Source organism: Esox lucius, chromosome 4 (assembly GCF_011004845.1).
Source record: "Esox lucius isolate fEsoLuc1 chromosome 4, fEsoLuc1.pri, whole genome shotgun sequence".
NCBI lineage: Eukaryota > Metazoa > Chordata > Actinopteri > Esociformes > Esocidae > Esox > Esox lucius.
The window spans coordinates 26,549,824-26,575,517 of NC_047572.1; the positions used below are offsets into that span (position 1 = coordinate 26,549,824).

General features: G+C 38.6%; 1 protein-coding gene across 6 annotated transcripts in view; it reads right to left on the reverse strand.

The window, feature by feature from the left end:
- Positions 1-25,694, reverse strand: part of rxfp1 (relaxin family peptide receptor 1) — a 68,229-nt gene that overhangs the window by 36,042 nt on the left and 6,493 nt on the right. For 2 of the 6 annotated variants that reach the window (XM_020045701.2, XM_013133573.3), the window contains one exon: positions 17,147-17,290. The exons of 2 other annotated variants lie outside the window; for them this stretch is intronic. In XM_020045701.2, the coding sequence (XP_019901260.2) occupies positions 17,147-17,290 (144 nt within the window). Of the gene's footprint in view, positions 1-17,146; positions 17,294-25,694 lie in introns of all 6 variants that reach the window. 2 more of the 6 variants (XM_010899941.3, XM_013133572.3) reach the window with 1 other exon arrangement.

A 25,694-nucleotide genomic window follows, 5' to 3' on the forward strand; every position in this document is an offset into this window, starting at 1 on the left:
TGTAACACTTTCTTTTTCCTGCCCTGCTAGATATCTGATCATCTGGTCCAAATGCCAGTTCACTCATTAACCCCTTTAATGAAAATCTACTATTTACTATTTCACTCAGACGCTATTGCTGTCGTACCAACACAAATATACTGTCAGTTAACCTTTGAAAGCAAGACAGCTAAGCCTACCCATTCCCCATAACAACAAAAAAATCTGCACCACTGGAAATGCAAGACGCTCAGCTTTCAGCAGACCTGTTTTGGCGGATAGGGGCTACCATTCACACATAAGACCGAGATGAACAATTCAAATAATCACTGGGGGGTGAAATGTTAATCTTTTTTTTTGTAAAACGACAGAGCTCAAGTTCACCCACACTAGTCACATTCAACTCTGTTGTAAAAAATGCAGTGTAGTTAAGTTGACTTGGTGATTGTTAGATATTGCTATGGCGTACAGAGTATATAAGCTTAGCGAGACAACTCTTCAAAGATGGGCTTAATTGACCATATGATTCTGTGGGAGTGCCAGTAATGGCCTTATGCAGTTTCTAGACAGTTATGCTTATAAGTTGTGAGAGATAATTGGTTGATTGACTGATTAAACCAACGCCAATTGGACCAAGGACTTGTATGTACACACATCCCTCCATCAGTATTGGAGTGAAGATTACCATGTCAGAACTTTTTCCACTTCTCCTCCAGTCTGATGAGACTTGTTTGAACAGGGGGGATGACCAGGGTGGGAGGGGCCAGCGATGACCTTTCCTGCAGCGATCCTTGCCCTTGAGTCTTGTAGGGCCATACAATGCGCTGAAATGTACCCTACTGTTGAAATTTCCTTGTTTTATATGAAAACATACATGAAAGGAGTTTGAATAGGAAAAATAATAATTGACAAGGCTAGAAATACAGATTTTTTTATTGAAATAATAGTTTTTTTTAATTTGCTTTTGTCAAAATATCCTCCATTTGCAGATGTTACAGCCTAGCAGATTTTGGCATTCTAGAATTGGCGATTTTAGACCCTATTAAGGAGGGGCTTCAACCCGGCCCCCCTGAAAATGTTAAGTAATTATTTTCTGCAATCCCTTTAAGCCCCTCATATTTTGTGATCGATCCTCCAAAGCGTGCAGGCGTGACTGACTGACGACAGCAAACTACCATCAAAGAACTTCTATAGTAATACAATGTTCCATAGAATCAAGATACATTACACCCTGTATTTTTTTATAATGGGAATTTCCGTCACACTTTATCAGTACAAGATGTTTATTAGAGGGACCCAACGTCTGCATTGCCTCATTCACTTACTGTATGAAAATGTTGTTTGAGCAATCTCTATGTGCCAGCATCTTTTGTATTGAGTGTGACCGAAATTGAGGTGAAAATTATCTTCATTTATAGAAGATCTTTGCTATCATCCACTCAACACACATAGCGAACCACGACAGACGACGTTGAGACTGTACTGCAGTCAACCTGATTCTACTTGATTTGAGTTAAGGAAGGCCCCCTTTATATGTACCCCACATATAGTTTTTGCTAATTTTACTATAAAAAAGACCTTCCTTAACAGAAATCAAGTGGATTCGCAGTATTATTAGCTTGCCAGTTTGAGAGAAGGTCTTTATGTTTTTGGTAATGTAACATAAGTGATTGATTAATTAAAATCCTAAAATCAGTAGTACACTGCGTTGTATGAGACCTTCAGATTCTTGGCAATTTCTTGCATTGGAATAGCCTTCAATTCTCAGAACAAGAATATTCTGAGTTTCAGTCATTTGTTTCTGGACATTTTTTGCCTGTAATCAAATCCACAATTGTTGATGCTCCAGATAATCAACCAGTCTAAAGAAGACCCGTTTTATTACTTCATTAATCAGCACAACAGTTTTCAGCTGTAACATAACTGCAAAAGGGTTTTGTAATGAACACATAGCCTTTTAAAATGATAAACTTTGATTAGCAAAAACAACATGCCTTTGTAACACAGGAGTGCTCGTTGCTAAAAATGGGTCTCAGTACGCCTATGTAAATATTCCATAAAAACAGCTTTAAGCTACAATATTCATCTCCAACATTAACAATGTATAGAATGTATTTGTGATCGACTTGATGATATTTAAATTGACGGAAAATGTGCCTTTCTGTCAACAACAAGGAGATTTCTAATTGACCCAAATCCTTTGAATGGTAGTGTACTCCCTTCAGCAGGCAGATGCGGTTCCAGACCAGACAATGGTGGAGGAGGTGAGGAAGGACTCTCCAGTTGATGTATAAAGCTGGATCAGGATTGACAGGAAGGTTTTTTTCCACTAGTGTATATTGGTGACTGCTTTGATGTTGTCCTTCCACTTGAGGTTTTTGAACTAGCAGCTGAGCCCTCAGTCTCAGGGGGAAGATATGGAGGGGGCATTTCTTGAAGTCAACCACCACCTATCCAGGGTTTGATCTGTGTTGAGGTCCAGGTTGTTTTCACTGCACCAGGCCTCCACCAGGTGTTTTAGGTTTAAAGAAATGTAACCAAAATGCCATCTATATCTGTATGGAATTACATCACTGTTGCATTACACTAGTTTTGGTATAAACTTGGATGAAGTTCATAAAATACATGAATGACCAGTATTTAATAATGCCGGGCATTCATTGTTACAATTATTACTAGTTCCTTCTTTATATTAAAAATGTATGTCATATGCACTAGGCACACTAAAACTAAAAGTGATTAAAAAAAAAAAATGTAATCAAACAATAATAGGATTAATATTATTGTAATTAATAATAAGAGCAGGAAACAGTATCAACACTAGTAAATGTAGTGTTTAAATATACACATTCAGTATTAACACTAAGTGAATGTGCATCTATGCATTTGTGTCTGAATGAGTGCATGAGTCACTACAGGTGGTCAGAACAGCTATGTGTCCAGCAGTATGCTGACAGAAACAGTCTCCAAGCCTCTCAAACTAAGGACAACAGTTTGGTGTAGTCCCTATGCTTTGGTACAGTCCCTTTTGAATTACTTCAGGCCATCAAAACAATAAATGGCAAGGGAGAGAAGAGTACTTGACAACGCTCTGGGCTTTCATCCTCCATTGTTTCCGACAGATGTCCTGAATGTCTATATATTTTACAAATACGATAGTTCGCTGTTCTTTGTGTAATAAAAGAACCTCCAGAAATAGGGTTTTCAGTGGACTGTCTAGAGTGGTTTCAAAATTATTTCTCTGACCGTTTCCAACCTTTAAATTCTGAGGGCCTTCTGTACTCTGACTTCTGGCAGTTCCCATGGGTGTCCAAGGTACAGTTCAACACTCACCTAAAGGTTTAGTCTACACTCACCTAAAGGACTATTAGGAACACCTGTTCAATTTCTCATTAATGCAATTATCTAATCAATCAAACACATGGCAGTTGCTTCAATGCATTTAGGGGTGTGGTCCTGATCAAGACAATCTCCTGATTGAATGTCAGAATGGGAAAGAAAGGTGATTTAAGCAATTTTGAGCGTGGCATGGTTGTTGGTGCCAGACGGGCCGGTCTGAGTATTTCACAATCTGCTCAGTTACTGGGATTTTCACGCACAACCATTTCTAGGATTTACAAAGAATGGTGTGAAAAGGGAAAAACATCCAGTATGTGGCAGTCCTGTGGGCGAAAATGCCTTGTTGATGCTAGAGGTCAGAGGAGAATGGGCCGACTGATTCAAGCTGATAGAAGAGCAACTTTGACTGAAATAACCACTCGTTACAACCGAGGTATGCAGCAAAGCATTTGTGAAGCCACAACACGCACAACCTTGAGGCGGATGGGCTACAACAGCAGAAGACCCAACCGTGTACCACTCATCTCCACTACAAATAGGAAAAAGAGGCTACAATTTGCACAAGCTCACCAAAATTGGACAGTTGAAGACTGGAAGAATGTTGCCTGGTCTGATGAGTCTCAATTTCTGTTGAGGCATTCAGATGGTAGAGTCAGAATGAGAACATGGATCCATCATGCCTTGTTACCACTGTGCAGGCTGGTGGTGGTGGTGTAATGGTGTGGGGGATGTTTTCTTGGCACAATTTAGGCCTCTTAGTGCCAATTGGGCATCGTTTAAATGCCACGGCCTACCTGAGCATTGTTTCTGACCATGTCCATCCCTTTATGACCACCATGTACCCATCCTCTGATGGCTACTTCCAGCAGGATAATGCACCATGTCACAAAGCTTGAATCATTTCAAATTGGTTTCTTGAACATGACAATGAGTTCACTGTACTGAAATGTCACAGTCACCAGATCTCAACCCAATAGAGCATCTTTGAGATGTGGTGGAATGGGAGCTTCGTGCCCTGGATGTGCATCCCACAAATCTCCATCAACTGCAAGATGCTATCCTATCAATATGGGCCAACATTTCTAAAGAATGCTTTCTGCACCTTGTTGAATCAATGCCACATAGAATTAAGGCAGTTCTGAAGGCGAAAGGGGGTCAAACACAATATTAGTATGGTGTTCCTAATAATCCTTTAGGTGAGTGTATGTCCCCTTCAACACTCATTAGTGTGACCTTAACACCCTTGTTTACTGGTTCTCCCATCATACTCGATGGCAGATGTGTAACAACTCTTTTATAAGTCACTTGTAGGTAAATTCCCTCTCTACCTTAGCTGACATCTTATAATAAAAAGAAGATATACCTCTTTCTACTCCTGAAGCCTATTCTTTCTTTGGTTGGCATTCATTTCACTGTGCTGCAGCCAGATGCTGGAGTGAGTTGCAAAAGACCCTTAAGCTCGACACGCTTGTTTCACTTAACTTCTTAATAAATGCAATAAACAAGCTGATATCTAACAACTGCACCTGCTGAATCCCCTATTCCTGTCCCACAATGTGTCCTGCTGTATTTCATTTAATTTAACATGTATTTGTCTATTTGTAATTGTACTTCTTTATTAAATGATTTATATTTCTGTGCATTTGAATGCCTTTGGCCAAGTTGTCCCAGAAAACGAGAATTGGTTCTTATGTGACTTACATTATGAAATAATGGTTACATATTAATTAGATTGTTCAGTTTTCGCCTTATCAGTGTACTGACTTAGCTAACCTTTTTTGACTATTCTGCTTGCCTGCCTAGTTTTTTGGTATCGTTGCCTGTCTGTATAGGTTCACTGTGCGTTTCGACTATTTGATTGCCATAATTGTGATTTCCTGCCTGAACCCTTTGATAAATCTGCGTCTGGGACCACACCATTTCTGCCTTTGAGTGATTCATGACACACTGGCCCTCATACCAACTTGGCTAGCTAATCATCCCCAGCTTACAATTGGCTCCTCCCCCTGTAACTATTCCCCAGGTCATTGCTGTAAATTAGAATGTGTTTTCAGTCAACTCACCTAGTAGAGTAAAGGTATAAAAAAATTATTGATTATACAATGATGAGAAAATATTAAGAGGACACATCATAAGCATGACTGTAGGGTCAAATTAATAAATCTTTTTTATAATCTGATAATAGAAGCCTATCCGTTAAAGTTCTGGGTCAAATGTCCTGTTTGTTAAATAAGGGACCAGTCAACAGCACGCTCGGTTGAAATGGAAAATGTTGAGACAGAGTTTGCATGAGACTTATTATAGTCTTGTGAAAATCCTTGTGAGGATTTTACCCTGAATACAGATAAGACACTAGCTTGAATAAAGATGAGCTTTCAAGGTATTGAAATGGCAAAATAACGGGTGGCTGACTGAAAGAGATTTTGTTGATGGAGCTGTGAAAAATTTGGTCTACTTATTTGGATGTGATGAATAGGAAACTACAGATTTTAATTCACCAATCTAGGAGAAATTATTATTTATTTGAACATAATCCTTTCTTTACAAATTTCTAGAAAGAAAAAATTATAAAATAAAAAGACGGTGCAGTGATTGACAGTTTTATGTTTTTGTTTAACTGCCAGGGCTAATAGCAACAGCATTGCTTCTAGGTTTTCAATTGATCTGAAATACATAACTACTATTTTAAAGTAGGGAATCGAGCAAACTGCATTCAGAGCAGACCAGAGGGCTAAATGCACCACTAAATACCTTTTTTGTTTATGTAAAACCTAACCTCATAACTCAAGAGAGTAAACAATATGAGCTAGAAATGAAAACATTCACTGTAACCCTGTTTATACTGACACTCTGAATTCAGGACAAGTTGAACAGTCTCCTGCTATCTTCTTCCCTGACCATCAGATGGAGGCCACAACAGTCCAGTAAAATAAAAAAGTGAATTATTTAATTTTATGGATTATTTTTATTATTATTACTTTACTCAGCCCCACCACTTGGAATGGTAAATCAGGAATAACCTTTTTATTCATCTGCAGGGGTATCCAATGTAATCCAATTAAAATGTTGCAATCATGGATTCTAAGTTTTTATCACAATACAGTTTTACATTTTTGTTTTGGGCTGATGACCAATTAAGCATTCTCAAAATGCATTGCGTGGCTTGAAAACATAATACCCTTTCGAAAGAAGGCACATAATTAGTAGCTACACTGGTTGTTATAATTTTGATGTCACTAAATTGATTTTGGATGCAGAATAACATTAACTAGCTAGTTATTATTTTAGGGGAGTCCAGCAAAATTTACAAATTTTAGCTAGCTAAAGTTAACTTAACTAAATGTTAACGTTACGAATTACCACTAGCTATTTTTGACTGAGCTCACTGGTTAATGACAATATTGCCACCGGTCATATGATGAAGATGATGGCAGCCAAATTTTTACAAAATGGTATTTTGCCCGATTGTAAAGTAATCAGCCCCATTCAACTTCTGGTCATTAATATGGCTCCAGCATCTATAGAACTATAGTAGCAATGGCAAAGACGTGAGTGATAGAGGTACAATTCATGAAATCTCTTGAAATCTCTTTATATGTATATAATTTGATAATTAAGTATACTTTGACATATTGCAATTGATAAATTCAAGAATATTGATTACTTAAACAAACATGAAAGCAACGTAATTTCAGAAAGTGGTTGTCCTTCAGACCCTTAGGGTTAGGGTTGGCAGAAGAACTGGTCAATGAGGTGGGCCTGTAGATGGGAGGATACAGATAGCTGAAGAAAAAAATATTAATAAAAAGAAGTCCGACAGCAAGTGGTTCTCACTTTTAAATCCTCCAAACAGATGCTGCCCCAATAGGAAACATAACTTATCTTCATTAGTAATTATATCCAAGGTTAATGCAAAGACATCATTAAAACTATAAAATGTCCATATCCAGTGGCTGAGCTAAACCACATCCAATTATAACTTTGGAAGCACCAAAAAATGTACTGGAGGGAATGTCTATGAAGAATGGTTCAATGTTCTCAGATTCAAATGCTATGTTCTCTCCATAAAATAATTAACTAAATAATACTGTTATGACCATCCCTGATGTGTCTGTAGTGTTAAAAAGCATTCTAAGACTCCATAAAGCATTGTTTTGCTACTATGACCCATGTTCCTAAAGGGACAATGATAAAAAGGTCATTGTTCACGGTTGACCACCTACGGTTGATCATCCAGGAAGTGGAATAAAAACGAATCATCTTTGTCTTCTGAGCTTATTGAACATACAGTGGGCAGAACAAGTATTTGATACACTGCCGATTTTGCAGGTTTTCCTACTTACAAAGCATGTAGAGATCGGTAATTTTTATCATAGGTACACTTCAACTGTGAGAGACGGAATCTAAAAAAATCCAGAAAATCACATGATTTTTAAATAATTAATTTGCATTTTATTGCATGACATAAATATTTGATCACCTACCAACCAGTAGGAGTTCTTGCTCTCACAGACCTGTTTGTTTTTCTTTAAGAAGCCCTCCTGTTCTCTACTCATCACCTGTATTAACTGCACCTGTTTGAACTCGTTACCTGTATAAAAGATACCTGTCCACACACTCAAACAGACTCCAACCTCTCCACAATGGCCAAGACCAGAGAGCTGTGTAAGGACATCAGGGATAAAATTGTAGACCTGCACAAGGCTGGGATGGGCTACAGGACAATAGTCAAGCAGCTTGGTGAGAAGGCAACAACTGTTAGAAAATGGAAGAAGCTCAAGATGACGGTCAATCTCCCTCGGTCTGGGGCTCCATGCAAGATCTCACCTCATGTAGCATCAATGATCATGAGGAAGGTGAGGGATCAGCCCAGAACTAAGGGGGCAGGACGACTGCACCGTACTGAGGGGAGGATGGACGGGGCCATGTATCGCAAGATCTCAAATCTCTACATGCTTTGTAAGTAGGAAAACCTGCAAAATCGGCAGAGTATAAAATACTTGCATTATAAATCTTGTAAAAGAGCTGGTGGCAGAGGATGAAGGGCTCGACAGTGGTTTCTCTCTGTGTGTGTTGTCCATAGTTAATGCCTGCCCATATCATAGCCCCACATTGTTAACATAAGCAACGCTCTCAGGCTCTCCCTACAACTGGCTCTCCCTACAACTTTTATCAGGGACAGAATAGATTTTTAATAGAATTTCAAGAGTCAAATTTTATGTGCGTCGATTTCAATCAGTGGGATGGAATTCTTATTTACTTCCTCTTTCCACGTCAGGGAACATTAAAATGGTATTACATGGCCAAATTCTAGCATCAGCCACTCCAAAGGATAGCCTCTACCTCTACATTCATCCGCTTCAGAAAAGACTAAAAAGTCTCCAGCAGTGTCACCTGCTGTTTTAGGTCAACCAGAAAAGTGAAACCTATTGAACGCTGGCAGAGTGGATGAAGGGTTGTCAGGACACCCAAACTTGTTGAACGGGTTCCTGACACCTCTGTCCACACAAGTCTCATATACTGTATTTCCTTGTCATAGAAACAATGGAAGGTGAGGCTTATTTCACAACACAGGTAGAATAATATCATACCTCACCATATCCAACTATATGTTCCTGACTCACTAAGCACTTATTCTTTCCTCTTTGATTAATGTGAGTAACGTTCAAAGGCTTCGCTTACACAGGCAGTCCAATATCTTTTCACTAACTGGTATTTTGACCGATCAGATCAGCTCTTTTGTCCAAGGATTTAGCATAAGATAAGAATTAGACTCCCTGTGTAAACTCTGGCTACATATTTCCTCTTAGTCCTTCATTGAAAAATAATTCTCAGACAAAGTAAAGGTGGATTTTCTTTATGTGAAAAACCCATTCCCAGCCAACCTCCACTGGTTGGTAGTTCAGTGCCTGCGTGGTGTGGTGCAGATCCAGCTGTGCTCTCTGGGATATCCAAATACTTTTCCACCTTCTCTCAAAATGTTGGAACGCTGTTCTGTATCCATGCATTTGGTTTACTTTATTTCTAACTTCGGTAGAATGTTATTTGGCCTTCATTTTTCTTCAGACAGCCTGACCAAAACGTTGGTGTTATCCCAAACAATTGGTGTTATCCCAAAAATGTGCTAGCAACTTCACTGGTGGAGGCCAATGGTACTTTGGCAATTTCTTTAATCTGTGTCAACTGGGAGCCTTCACAGTGCAGGGGTCGACTTATGCAAGCAACAAACTTCAGTTTATTTTTCTGGGAAATATTTTGAAGAGAGCATTGGTCAGGGGTCTTTTGCAAGCCACTGTATAGTATATACACAGAATATATATTATTATATATATATACACACTGATGAGCCAAAACATTATGACCACTCACAGGTGAAGCGAATAATCATGTAACAAGTGCACTTACCAAGGTCTGTGTAGATTAGATGGTAAGCGAACAATCAGTTCTTGTAGTCAGCGTTTTGGATGCAGGAGTAAAGACCTGAGTGACTTTGACAAAGGGCCAAATTGTTATGGCCAGACGACTGGGTCAGAGCACCTCTGAAACAGCACGACTCTTGGGTCGATAGGTACTCTCCGCTGCTGACCTATCCAGGTCAGCAGCAGTGAGTACCTATCGACAGTGGTAGGTAATCACCAACGACGGACAAACTACAAACCGGTGACAAGGTGTCGGGCGCCCAAGGCTCATCGATGCGTGAGGGCAACAAAGGCTATCCTGTCCGGTCCAAAGCGACAGAAGGTCTCCCGTGGCACAAACCTTCAGTGATAGTTACGGGAGGAATGTGTCACAACACACAACGCAGTGCATCCTGCTGCGTATTAAGCTGGGTTGCTGCAGACCGGTCAGAGTGCCCATGATGACAAGCTTGTAGAGGGAGTTTGATGCTCTGGACAATGTGGTATGTGTGTGGGTGTGAGTGTGTGTGTCTGTGTCACATAAGACAGTTCATAGAAGACAGTTGTTCTATAGTCTAGACTACAAATTGCCTGTGGTCACAGTGTTCTTTTCTTGTTGTCATCGGGATGATTTCCTGTTGTTTTGTCAACATAAGAGACTGAATGACAGCAGTCAGGAACCTGCAGTGCTCTGCCACAAATGGCCTAGAGTGATTTATTATATTATATCTTTATGAACAGTCTATTTTTATTATGTCCATGCTAATCCACATCTGTTTGTCTCAAATTGGCTTTAGAAACATTGCAAAAATAAAGTCAAAGCATCAACGTATACACTATAAATTATCATAAATAATTAAACAAACAGAGTACCTCTAATGTCTCCCTCACTTTTTCTCGATAGTTAACATTCAGATACAGGAGCGTCCTGGTCACTCATTCATTCCTTTACTGCAAAAAATGTACCATGTTTTACTCAGTGGGAGGGGTATGTCAATAAGAAGCAAGGGGGCTAGTTAAATAACACACATGATAATAACACTGACTTTTCAAATTGATATATTTTTAAGAAAGCGAGGAGAAGCATTTCATGTGTCTTAATGTGAAAAGAATCAAAGTGTATCTTTAAAATGGTTGAGAAACCTTCAATCAAGTATGTACTTTCTGACATTTCTGAGAAAGGGTATTTGATTTTTGACATTTTCCAGGTGAAATAAAAGGTCATTTTTATACTCAATTTTTTGTGCTATCAAAAGACACTTCTACAATGCACTACTTCTGTATTCTGGCCACATGCAAACTCTCAAAAAACTGTGGAGGTCTTTGCAGCCCTGTGTTTTCAAGTATTTTGGCTTATGTTACGTGTATTCTTTTTAACTCAAAGGAATTGGTTGTCTCAGTACTCTCAATACCTAGTTTTATGTTTCCATGGGACACCACAGTAGCATTCCAAGAAATGTCTATGGTTCTTGAATGATCACTCAGTCCTAAATCTTCTTGAATGTTGGAGAGACATGTTTCAAATATTGTTTTCCATCAGTGACCAAATTTACAAAAACACTATGGATATACAGTTCCCCTAGCATTTTATATTATTTGTTATTACAGTTTTTCTCAATCACTTACACTTACTAGCTCATTTTTGAAACAGTCCTAACATTCTCTTAACTGAAGGTACAACTGTTTCATGGGACATCACAACTCTATGGCATGTCTGCAAAATGTAGTAACTCACCCAAAACACCTAATTCATGCTTCAAGACCTAGTTACTGTGTCAGTAAATTGGCCAGTGCCACCAAAATGAAAAGGTACTTTCTCATTGTGTGAGCCGTACTGATCAAAAAGTTTTTTCACCATAGTGGTCAACCCTGGAAATGTTTGTTACATATTCATTTCAGTTTTGTTAGACTTTTTTTCCCCTGCTGAATGCTGGTGTGTATCACAGCTTATTAGATACCAGTTTCAACAGTGGTAAAAGTTTACTGGAAAAAGTAAACACTGTACAATTCTGTGGTACACAGAAAAAGGATATACACATCTGTATGTAGACAGTAAATTTAGCGATGTGTTACATACAAACAGAAAATTCACTTTTGCATGTCAATTTCTACACATTTCTTACATGTAAAGTCATATATAGTGAACTGAAAAAAATAACTAAAAAAATAACTGCAACAATGAAAAATCCTTTGGTAGTTCTGTAAAAAAGCAATGAATTGCACCTCTTCATGGTATCTAACACTACAAGTTCCCATCTTCTTGGTGGACATCCTGTCTCTCTTGTTGGTCTGGCAAGAGATTTTCATCAACATCACATCTCATGTGCACCCTTGTGATGCACCGGGGGAAAGATCTCCTGGAGATTCCTATTTCATTACTAGTTCAACTGGCAAGTAATAAGCAAATATAGCAGATATCAAAATAATGTCATGTCATGGATATTTATGGAATATACATGTAATTGAATGTATCATTTTGCATGTGACGGCTCAAACGATGAAAGAAAGTTTAGAAGTTGTGAAGAGTATGACAATTTCACTGAGAATCAACTCATCACCAAGCCATGTGCATGTAGGAATTGTGCCTATTGTGGACAATTGTACTTATTCTTTTACATACATGTGCCAAAACACGTGCAATTTGCTTAAATGAACGAGAAATTATAAGTTGGTGTCAGCAATAAACTAATTGTTCAGAGATTTGAACTTATTGTTTTGAAAAAAAGTATTCTCATTCGAGAAGTATGCCAAAACGATTGAGAAAAACTGTAAAAAGTAAACTACCCAACCCTGACCATACTATTGAAAATAGTACCAAAACAACAACATTCGTTAGAGAACATGCCCAACAATTCTTGTCCTGGCAGTAGGTTCTACTCCTCTGAGGTAACTCACTGCCATCACATGATCGTGTATACAATACTACTAAAATGATATCAACACCATAATATCATTAATAGCAATCCCCATAGGCAATGAGAAGGTGTGCAGTACTGATCCCCCCACAAAAGGAAACCCAGAACCAAACAGGTGGACGCAGGGGAGGAGGGTGGGTTCGCACCCCCATGCATATCAGAACCTATGTCAGTAACCTGACAACCAGTCAGTATGTAATCTGTTATTGTGAGTTTAGGTTTTGTTCAGCTTGTACGTCGCTGACCAATGACCACTCAGGTTTCCTGTCTGAACTGTCTATGTTAATGTCTGTATACAGTAAAAGTGCTTTTCAACATCTCAGTCCTTATATGCTTTTTTCCTTTATCTCAACGGTGTACAAATTATGAGGGGGTCCTTTGAGGCAGTCATAGTCTCCTGATCGTGGATTCAAGATGTATAATTAAAATACACTGGGACTGGGTCAAGTTAATGATGCCATTAACGAGGACTAGAGAAAGCACAACTGCCCTATAAAATCAAATATGTACAGATAATTCACTAGGTCCATGGGGTTGTATTCTCCTTTCTGCATCTAAGCCATTACTGGCTTGCATTTCTAAAGAACTCCATTCTCATGTCAACTGACAAAATCACTTCCAATTCATGTGCCGTTGCAGTTTAGAAAACTTCAGCAGTTTATCATTTGTTGGATCAAATGAAAAAATATCTATTTGTGGGGCTAGGAATCTACATAATAAATGATGAAAAACGTTTTCTTTGTGGGGATTTAAAGATCTAAATCCTGAGCATCTCTTCTGGATGAAAGTTCAATTACAAAGCAAAAGGAAGTATGTTGTCTTTTCAGCAAAGACTACAGACGTTCACCAGATCTCCTTCTATTGATCCCATTAACACACACTGGGTAGCTATCAAGCAAAAAAACATAATTATAATATGTCCTCAATGCTAAATTCACTTTGGATCGGGTGTCCAAAAAACATGCATCTTCTGAGTAATGGCCCATTGGTTTACCTGTAGATGAGCCCATGACTTGTAAAACTGCCAATGGTTTATAGCTAACTAGTTTGTCTTCAAGCTAACCCTGTTTGCTGGACCGCGTAAGCAGAGCCGGCCAAGAAGTGTAAATGTCACTGACTGACCGACTGACTCTTGTTAAATAGCGTAGTGGTTAGAGACGCAGACTAGAGAACAACTGGTCCTGTGTTCAGCTCCCGTCACAGTCAAAGGAAATTACGCTTTAGGATTTGTTCCATATAGATAAAAACCTTCAGTATCTCTGTTATAGTAAGCTTCAAATAAAACTGTTTATATTGCAACTGTTTCTGGTGGATTTTCAAAGTACGCATCCGTGCACAATTTTTGGGGTAATATTGGCTAGATCAAAACCCCTTGGGCAGTAAAAGAGGAGGGGATTCCATGATTCTCTCATCTTTTCACTTGACGAAAAAGTCAGTTATCGTCACTTATATTGATAGTTATTGTATCAATGTCATTCACGAATGAAAGAAAAACTAACCCTTTTGCGCCATGAAATAGCTTTGTCTGTGTTAAGTTCAAGTAGTTAGTTAGACACTAGTAAGCCTATAACTGGACAATAAGCTGTTAAAATGGCCTGTGGCAAAAGCCATACATTTCATAGATGCAATTTGTGATTGAGGTAAACTTAATAAGGAATGAAATATTCAAACTTGATGTGATGTTAATGCATGACAAAATGATCTAATGTTGCTATGATCTAACGATGCTATACAGACAAAGGACTAACACACAGCACCGTGGTGTAGCAGTTAAAGACACGGCCACTCACGTGGGTGGCTGAGGTTCAAATCCAGTGAGGTTTGTCAGTTTTAATTGCAGGCCGGCTGAACTAGGCTTGCCTGGTTCCTTTTCTGGTTTTGTGGAACTAACCGAAATGTGCTGTACAGTATGCACTACTTAGTTTAGTCCATGGTTTATTTTAAAATAGAGTACTGATTCTAGGTAGTTAGTAATTGTAATCAAGGTATATTTTGAAACGTTATGTAACTTGCTAGCTTTAACAATCTGTTCCGTTTGTATCACCTCTAAACCTATGTAGACAACTGTGATGCTGAACAATGTATGCTGTCACCAGCTCAAGTAGCAAAAACGTCAGGTAAGGTAGGCACCGGTACGTTGTCGATCAGAAATGTTTTTGGTTACATTTGTGGGCAGGTGAAGTACCATAAGCCTTTGTGAGTTGTTGACAGCATCCACAGAAAAGGCATTGTGAACTAGATTCTAACACTTCTTCATGTTTTAGTTACTTCAGGAAAAAGGATGCAAGAATTGGGTCAGAGAGAGTTTGTTTAAGCTTTGAAGGAGATGCAGAGCAATAACCAGGAGTTGTTGGACAGAATGTTAGTGGCCCAGCTGACCTAAAACCAATACTGTCAATATGTAAAGGGGATGGAGGGCCAGATAAGGCTGCTGCACAGAAATGGCAAAGGATATGAGTTAATGAGGGATTCCTTATCGTGGGACGTCTAGTGGTCACCCATGTCATATCACATCCACAACCCTTGTTCCTGTTTTTTGTGCCTAAACATGAGTGTAGAGAAGGCTGAGAAGACTCTTTAACAGCAAATAGCTGAAGTTCAACAATGCATAGCTTAGTTGCCTGGTGCCCATTGAAAATAAGGATGTTCCTAGTTTTCCTTGAAAGAAATGACTACGTTGTACTTTGTTTGCCATGGTCTACAGTGGGGAGAACAAGTATTTGATACACTGCCGATTTTGCCGGTTTTCCTACTTACAAAGCATGTAGAGGTCTGTAATTTTTATCATAGGTAAAAAAAAATAATCCTGAAAATCACATTGTATGATTTTTAAATAATTAATTTTCATTTTATTGCATGACATAAGTATTTGATCACCTACCAACCAGTACGAAATCCGGCTCTCACAGACCTGTTAGTTTTTCTTTAAGAATCCCTCCTGTTCTCCACTCATTACCTGTATTAACTGCACCTGTTTGAACTTGTTACCTGTATAAAAGACACCTGTCCACACACTCAATCAAATTAAATCAATCAAACTTGTTCTCCCCACTGTACATTCATTATTTTGTATTCATATTTGTTATTTCTGTTTTAAGTTAAAATGCACACACTTGAGTAAATACTGTCCTTTCTCCCCTATAAAAAGAAAACAAATCACATCTTTATTGACAGCATGTTCACTCATGCTATTAATATAGTATACTGGAAGTACTTAAATACTTGCAGAGTAGGCATATATCTTTTGAACTGTCTGGTGATTAGTTGTCTTCCACAGTTATCTGACCTGCCTAAATATTTCATCAGACTTAGGTCTCCATTGAGGAGACTAATCCGACTGTCACCACAAAACACAGAACCCACTTCATCAGCTTCCAGGCTTCTTAGCAAAAACCACATGAACTCTAAACTCCATTCAGAGCTGTGACCTGCAGGCTCTATAAGAGCGGACATCTATAAGAGGCTAATATACTTTCTTAATAGATCTGCCATCATTCTATACTTGGAGTCGAGCTACAGTAAGGCTACATCATGATAATCTTGATAGCAGAAAGACAAACACAGCCAAAGCAATTCGACAGGAATTGGATGAACACATTGTTACCCATCTGATAAACGTGGCAAACAAAACCTAAACTCATAGCTATTAGCTATAATGGGTCAGACCATTGTTAAGGTCAATGGGTCTCAGCTTTAGGTCTGGACAGTATGGAGTAACACAGCCCATAATAACAAGGGGAGGTAGCTGGTATATAGGCATGGCTGATGAATGTCAGCACAGAAGGGGAGTCAGCAAAAATGTATAAACAGCCAGAAGGGCTGAATTATTAGGCATGCAGCCCCTGAATCCATCATATACACATACACACAGACATGTGACCTATACGAGGAGACATTGAAAATGGAGCTTGACATTATTGTAAGGATTTCTAAACATGGCAGAAAATACTTGGATGATCACTAACACAAAGAGGATTGCTGTTTTCTAACAAAATACCAAAAATATGACAAAACATCAAATTATTCACTGGGAAGATCCGCATTGGTTATTCCAATTTAAAAAACGTATTCATCTTGCATCATTTAATTTACATATGCCATTATGGAGCCAGAGGATATGTCATCCTAAATAAACATGTGTGGTTAAAAGTTCTGTTACCCTATTTGTAAATTGCCTACCTAGAAACATTTGGCTGAAATCTTTATTTTCTTTCCACTGATTGCAGCATTTAATTGAGACCATTACTGGGTCTTTTTTTTTTTCAATAAACTCGAGATTATGTTTGCAAAAGTTTATGGCAAAAAGTAACGTAGTAAAAACATCTTTGATCATTAACTGTAATATTACTCCTAAAATGGGTGCTGTACTTAAAGTAATTGTATTTAAAAAGTACTTGTGAAACAATATTACTGTAATTCCACACATCACCCACAACACTGTTCGACATGAAAAAAAAAAAAAACCATTCAATAAAAATAAAAATAAAGAATATATTGAAATGTATACCTACTCACCACAGTTTTCCTCATCTGCTTCATTACCACAGTCATTCACACCGTTACAGTGCAGCAGCTGGGGAAGGCACACGCTCATGTTGCCACAAGGAAAATAGCCAAGGGGGCAGTTAGTCTTCTCCTCCGAGATGTTGAAAGAAGTTCCTGCTGAAAATGTAAGAGCTCTGTCAGTGTCAAAGTACTTGTCTCTCGTAGGTGGGGAGCCTTGGAAATTTCAAGATGGGTTAACAATTTTTAAATTGGCATACAGGTACAGTGTCTTTGGAAAATACTCATACCTCTTCACACCACATATGCTTAATATGTAATTGATTGATTCTTATTCTTATTTTTATTTTTTTTGCCATAAATCTGCACACAATACCCCACAATGACAAAGCAAAATGGGATTTAACTCCAGCCTTTGGATGGGCCACTCAAGGTCATTCACAGACTTGGCTGTGAGCTTCAGGTTATTGTGGTGCTGAAAAATAAATCCTCACCCCAGTCTGAGGTTATGTATGATTAAGTACTATAGAGACGATTCTTCTGGAAGATTCTCCCATCTCTGCAGTGAATCTCTGAAGCTTAAAATATGTGAAACACCTTAATTGCACGTAGGTAGATTGTATACACCTAATTACATGATTTATAATGTAAAGTAGAAGGACAGCAGTTCTCCTCCTTGGTGGTTCCAAACTTCTTCCATTTCACAGTGCTGTAGCCCACTAAGCTTTCAAAAAAAACCTTCAATGCTTCAGCAATTTTCCCAAATGAATGCCTAGACAAAATTCCCAAATCTCTTAGCTCTACGGAGAGATCCTTGGACAGGTGTGTGCCTTTCTAAATCATGTCCAATTTAGGGTGTTATGGCAAAGTGTCTGAATGCCTACATTATGTACATGAGATATTGCCAATAAATTGGCACCATGCTTGACATGAGATCAAACATTTTCAGCTGGCTTCTTCCAAGAAGTTCCATTAGACCAGTGTGTGATTTCAGTCTTACCTGGGTCTGGCACATCTGATTCATATATCAGCCTATTACCACTTTGATCTGCTTTGGGGTTAGGGCAGGACTGCATGAGTGCGGACTGATGAGAGGGTTGGCATAATCTATCAAATAAAGATGCTGTAGAGAACTGATTTTGACCAATGGATTTATGACATACAAAATGGACTGGAACTGGGTTGGAGGGCCAGGGTTGAACACTCCTGACCTAGAGTATAGATTATAAGTATATCTAGTGCATTGAGTGGAATGTGAGAGCAGCACGCTTTTACAATGACATGTATAATGGATTGTCAACTCATGCACAATTCCTGTGTTCTTCGCTCACGGTCTGTGCCTGTCCAGACCAATCAGATTCATGGAAATTGCATGTCTTCCTGGCTGGGTGCAAGACACAAACAGTGATAACACATCACTCCAGACCATACCTAGCAAAAACTCTAAAGAATCAAAGCAGCTTACGACTGCTTACACATTAGCCATTGGACAATAATTTAAAAAAATGCTAAAAAGATCAGCTACACAGTATATGTCCCAGTGAGCAGTGCAAACAGAGTGGTAATGTTAAGGCCCATTTGTTTTTTGAGAAGATGTTAATGGGATGAAATTAGAACATATTCAAACTCAACTACTTTTTTAGATGTTTTAATCCAAAATGTATACCTGGAATCAACCTCTAAACACACCTGCGAGCCAATGAGCCAAACCATTATGACCACTCACAGGTGAAGCTAACATTGATCATCTCCAAACAAGGGCACATGTTAAGGTCTGGGTAGATTAGAACAATCAATTCTCAGAGTCAACATGTTGGATGCAGGAGAAATGTGCAGGAGCAAAGACCTGAGTGACTCTGATAAGGGCCACATTTTTATGGCCAGATGACTGGGTCAGAGCATGCTCCCGATCAGCAGTGGTGAGTACCTACTGACAGTGGTCCAACGAGGGACAAACTACAAACCTGGGGACAAGGCGTTGGGCGCCCAAGGCTCATTGATGCGCGAGGGCAACAAAGACTATCCTGTCTGGTCCGAAACAACAGAAGGTCTACTGTCACAGAAAATGTTAAAGATGGTTACGGGAGGAATGTGTCACAACACTCAGTGCATCGCACCCTGCTGCATATGGGGCTGCGTAGCCGACGGGTCAGAGCGCCCATGATGACCCCTGTCCACCACCTACATGAGTGTCGGAACTGGATCTTGAAGTAGTGGAAGAAGGTCGCCTGGTCTGATGAGTCCCGCCTTTCTATTGCATCGCGTGGACGGACGTATATGTGTGCGCCGTTTATCTGGGGAAGCGATGAGACCAGGATGCACTGTGGCAAGAAGACAACCCTGTGGAGGGAGTGTGATGCCCTGGGCAAAGTTCAGCTGCGAAACCCTGGGTCCGGGCACTCACCCCTTCATGGCAATTGTATTCCCTGATGGCACAGGCCTCATTCAGCAAGGCCCTGCCACACTGCACACATTGTTCGGGAATGGTTTGAGGAATATGATGAAGAGTTCAAGGTGTTGCCCTGGCCTCCAAATTCCTCAGATCTCAATCTGATTTATCATCTTTGGATGTGCTGGACCGACAAGTCCGATCCACGGCGGCTCCACCTCGCAACTTGCAGGACTTGAAGGATCTGACGCTAATGTCTTGGTGACACATTCAGGGGTCTTGTAGAGTCCATGTCTCGGCAGATCGGCAGTGTTTTGTGGCAGGTGGTCATAATGTTTTGGCTCATCAGTGTAGTTTAATCCGGCCTAGAGATTCAATGGGAAAGACTACAAAATGTGACCTACCTAATGCAAGCTCAGCACTTGCATGAATCAGGTCCAACCCTGTGAATGGTCCTGTACATTCATGTTGCTAAATCTGTGCAGGCTATAGGAAATGCTTTAAAACATTTCTCCTATAAACAAGAACAAACAGTACTTTTTTTTTTTAAACCATTTGACTTAATTAGAAAATCTGTGGTCTCATCACAGCCCATCTTTAAATTTTTTACAACTAACTGATTACGTCATTCCACATAAATCTAGAGTTTTACCCAGTTACCAGATCATTAGAAAATCTGGTGGCCAGAAGACATCCACACAAACATCACAGACATCCATGCAACACCCCCCATGTGTTTATTGGTCCAGACAATTATAAATGTTTGAACATATTTAGGATCTGAGAAACCTCATCACAACTGGGACATGAGAGACCTAATTTCACACTTGCTCTGAGAAATTCACTTCTCACAAACTCCATCAAGGAGGGACTGATGTTGTGTAACAGTATCAGGAGAAGGATTATTCTAACCATCCATCAGAGGTTATAAATACACACCCTGTCACATATGATAGAGTCACAGGCAGAAAATCTATAGCCACAAAGACTCTAAGGAGAACTGCTGTCCTTCTGCTTTACATTATAAATCATGTAATTAGGTGTATAGAATCTACCTGCGTGCAATTAAGGTGTTTCACATACATTTGGTTAATGTAATTCAAAAACAAAAACTCATGATGATGAAAACACTTTCAAATCCAGAATATAAATTCTTCAAAAGCACCAATCAGGGGTAGAATATAAGATAATGCCCATGACATTGAATATCCCCCCTAACACTGTTAAGAAAGAATATGGAACAACTGTGAATCTGTCTAGAACAGGCCATCCTCAAAAAGTGAAGCGGCAAGGGCAGTATTCAGGGAGGCCAATGAGGGAGAAGCTCTGTGTACTGCAACAATAGCCTGGGTTTTTCACAAAAGTGGCCTTTTTGGAAGAGTGGCGAAAAAACTCATTTAACTCTTTGTAATCAACTAAATGAACACAATGGCACACAGAGCTATATACTAATTTTACACATCTTGTAACAATGGGTTCCACATCTGACTGGCATTAGTTTGCCATTTCAACCTGTTGGAAGATGCAGTGAGTGATTTTGGTCACTGGTTGTGAAAGTGTCTGAACTGAGTCAGAACGGGGCCCTGAAAATAAGGTATTAACTATGCGGAAGTCTGTTGATATGTGTCCCCAGTGTTCAAAGCCACTTGCTAAATTTGGAATTTCATGGCTAACTGAGGTATGATAGTGATTTCACTTATAGATTATGCACATATAAACAAGATATTATACGTCAAGTTTAAAATATATTTTTTTAATCGCATAAGTCTTGGAATGCAGCTTATTTCAAACAGTTGTACAGGTTTGGTAATTTACATGTCTTCTATTGGCTTGCTTGCGCAGCTTACATCCAGCCGAGACATGTGCACATCCTTTAATTGCACTTAACAAGAGTAATGGGCTTTTGGTGCCTGTAAAATATTAATACAGAAAGTGAATGGATTTATTTTTTTTCAAGTGAAAAAGCACTATAGCCTTCCCTCCTCTCAGTAAAGGCTGCTTCATTGTGCAAGCAGCCTAATCAAGACTGTCAATAAAGGGTTTTACTTGTGAGACTGCTTAATCACCAAAGCTTATTTGAAAGATCAACACCAATTTTAACCTGGGCTATACTATCGGCACACATTATTCAAGTCAGGTGTCGTTGAGCATTCAACATGAAAGACCATCCATAGAAGCTAAGTGTGTCCATACTGTACGTCCATTCAATTTGCATATATTTTAGAAGATTTTATAGGAGAGTGGACAAATTCCCCTTTTCTAATGTTTTTGTTGTGTAAAACCCTCCATGACATGTTATCTATAAAAGTATTTTCATACAGCCTATTCTAAACAAGATTTTAGCTAGCACTCTATAATAACTACCAATTAGAAAGCGTTTATACGCTTCATAATAACTAACCATAACAATGCATTTATATAATTTATAATAACTAACGATAACAAAGTGTCTATACAATTTCTAATAACTAGCGTTAACAAAGGGTTTATATGCTTTATAAAAACTACCGATAACAAAGTGTTTATACAATTCATAATAACTACCGATAACAAAGGGTTTATACACTTTATAATAACTACCGATAACAAAGTGTTTATACACTTCATAATAACTAGAGATAATAAAACTTTTATACACAGTTTATTATAGTTGATAATAATCCATCAGTGGATAAAAAAAATCTGAAGTATGGGAAATGTTTCCTTAAAAATGACTTACTTTTTTGTTTTCAGACGTGAAAAAGTAAGTACACCTGCTGGACAATTTTCTTTTTTTACCTATTAGAACACATGGATATTTTAGTTACTCAGTCGGTCCTACCTACTTAAATGATAAAGCTAACCGAATTAAACAAATCACAGAAAACAAAAAATACTTTGAAACTGTTTATGCAATTAAAATAACAACAAAAATTTTCCTAATGTAGAAAAAGTTGGTACACCCATAAGTTTACCATCACATAAAATGTCTAAAACTAGAATCAGGTGCACAAAAACAGGTACCAATTATTGAAAAAAGCTACTTCGTAGAGTCTAGCCTTCCACAGTCTGAAAGCTCATCACAAACGTAGAAAATTCCAAACCACTAGCAGTCTACATAGCACAGCCTACACAGTCTACAACAAAAAGCTGCCTTGAAACAAGACCAAAATAAACGCTATGCTTGGGGTCAAAAAGGCCTATAGTGAACAGAATAGACAACTATTACAAAAGACTGCATGCTGTCATTGATGCTAAAGGGGGCAATACACAGTGTTAAGAACTAAGGGTATGCAGACTTTTGAATAAGGGTCAGTTAATTTTTTTCTTTGTTGCCATGTTTTGTTTTATGATTGTGCCATTCTGTTATGACCTACAATTGCATGTAAATCCCATAAGAAATAAAAGATGTGTTTTCCCTGCTCACTCATGTTTTCTTTACAAATGGTACATATATTACCAATTCTCCAAGGGTATGCAAACGTTTGAGCACAACTGTACATGCCGCTGTTATTTTTTGTAATGTTAGTAGTTGTTTCTTTTATTTATTACTTGAAGGCTACATGTTACTGTTGTTGTTTTTTGTAATGCTCAAATGTTTTATTAAAGGAGTGTATGTTGATGTACATGGGTTTTTAAACTTTTTTTTTTACTGCGGTATCGAATTGGGAATCGAGAATCGTGGAATTTCACTGTTACTGTTATCAACTTTCAAAATTTCTGGTATCGTGACATCCCTAATAAATAGTGAGCAAAAATTCCTCCCCGTTAAATTAAAGAAACTGCTAGGCAGATACAAGAAACGGCTGCCTGAAGTTATTTTAGCTGAAAGGGCTAAACACCAGCTTTTGAAGCTAGGGTTTTCCTTATTCTTATCTGTATTGGGAATCTGGATTTCTGTTGATTTTAATTGCATAAATAGTGTAAAAAAATGTATTTGTTAAATTTGTCTACCTTTATCAATGAATGTGGTGGAAGTTTAGCTTAAATATCCATTTATCCAAAAAAAGGACAACCTTCCAGGGGGTGTACATACTTTTTCATCACTGTATCACTAGTAATGAAGAAATAAAAATCCATTAGAGAAAAAATTCAGGGCCAGAGCGTGTAAGCTTTATAACGTGATGATGTTACAAAATCTTGTCAATGAAACTGCATGGTTCCAAGCAGGCAATGTCCCCAAATATAACCACTTAGAAAACCACTAGAACTTCCCTCCAGTCTATCTGTGCTGACTCTCCATCCCAGAACATTGCATCTGACCTCAGCGTCCTAGCAGTCCTGTTCATTCGAAAGAAGGTAAATGGCAGTCAAGATGGAACGGTTAAGAGTACAAATATTTTCTCACAATCTTTTGAGACATTTAAGGATGTCACATACTGTAGCAGCACATGACAAGGTGAACGCACAAAGCAATCTGTCTCTGAACAGGGGTCAACTGTGGTGATCCATGTAATGCTTCAATTTCAAGCATTCACATGAAATAACTGATTGTATCTATTGGGTCAGAGGAGAGCTTTTTCCTCTCAGATATATTACAGATGAGTACCTCATAGAAAACAAGGGAAATGTCTAGATGTCATGGGATACATTGGCTACAAAGTTTACCTTTTCACCATTGGGTCAAATTTGATGACATGTGGACGTTTAGACTTCTCTGACACCTGGAATCACATGTTGGATCATGCTAACATATCTTAATTGTCTCTACCAGCACTTTGGATCACGTTACTAAGGATACACCTCAAAAATGTTTACCCCTCCATCTCAGAACAACCAAATTAACATACGACAGGTAAACATACGACAGGTAAACATACGACAGGTAAACATACGACAGGTAAACATACGACAGGTAAACATACGACAGGTAAACATACGACAGGTAAACATACGACACCATTCATTGCACAACATAAAAATTATTCTGATCCCTAATTTTCCACATTTTGTTACTTTACAGCCTTATGCTAAAATGGAATCCTCATCAGTCTGAACTGAATACCGCATAACAAACCAGCACAAACCTTTCTTTGGAATTAATTAAAAAAAACATCAGCAATAAAATGTCCATAAGTATTGAGACCCCTTCACTCAGTACTTTGTTGAAGCAACTTTCACAGTGATTACTGCCTCGAGGCATGATGCTACAAGCTCATAATATTTCCTTTGGGAATAGTAATTTTCTATTAATTAATTTATTATGAATGTTATCTGTAGTGACTAAAATACTGCCTGATTAAACCTTTCCCTTTTCTCTAGAAATCAAGGGATATTCAACTGTAGCTCTAACCTTTTCTCACCTCAAAACAGGCCTAATAAAACCGAAGATCGATAGATGCGTCCTCGGAACACAGTTTTATGCTTCTTTTCACACTGCTCACTTTACCAAAAAGTCAGCAGATTCAGAATGTTTAAGGACAGGCTCTTGCTGACTTTTTAGGTTAAGCTCGCAGACACCCAACCAACACAGAAAAAGACTAAAGCATGATGACTATACGACATGTTAGCAATACATTTTGAACCAACAAACGAAACTTCTACCCATTTTCCAACTAGTCATTTAGTAAAACACAGTTTCAATTAAAGTAATGTATTAGTTCCACTGCATTTTTGTCCTTCTTAACAATATAGGCTAGCTCAGTATGACAATGCCACTGGAAGACATTATCAAACAGTGAGATGATTGCATTACACATTTAGTAATATTTTTATGTTGCCGCATGCATGCTTATAATTGGCCAAAACAGATTAAAAGTAGCTGCATGTGAAATTGAATGTCCATTGGCAGTCGGCCTTCTTCACATGCTCAGACGCCACACTTTCCTTGCACTAAGTGCGGACTACCTCAGCTTGACCATGCCACTGAATGACATTATCACCCACTGAGGTGATTGCATTACATATTATTGCTAAGGCATGCATGCTTATGATTGGCCAAAACTGATTAAAAGGAGCTTCATGTAAAATTGAATGTCCATTAGCAGAGCACACTCACAGTGCTCCCTCTGCACATGCTCACATGTCGCTACACCTCTTATTTTTCACAACACTCTATTTTCTAATTAATTCATTGCATTGCATTTGAAATTCTACCAGACTGGTGAACTCAGACCCTGTAAACAAAAGGTTGATCGCACCTTATTTAGCCCACTTGGTCACCTTCTGCTGCCTCACACACCAAAATTGTCT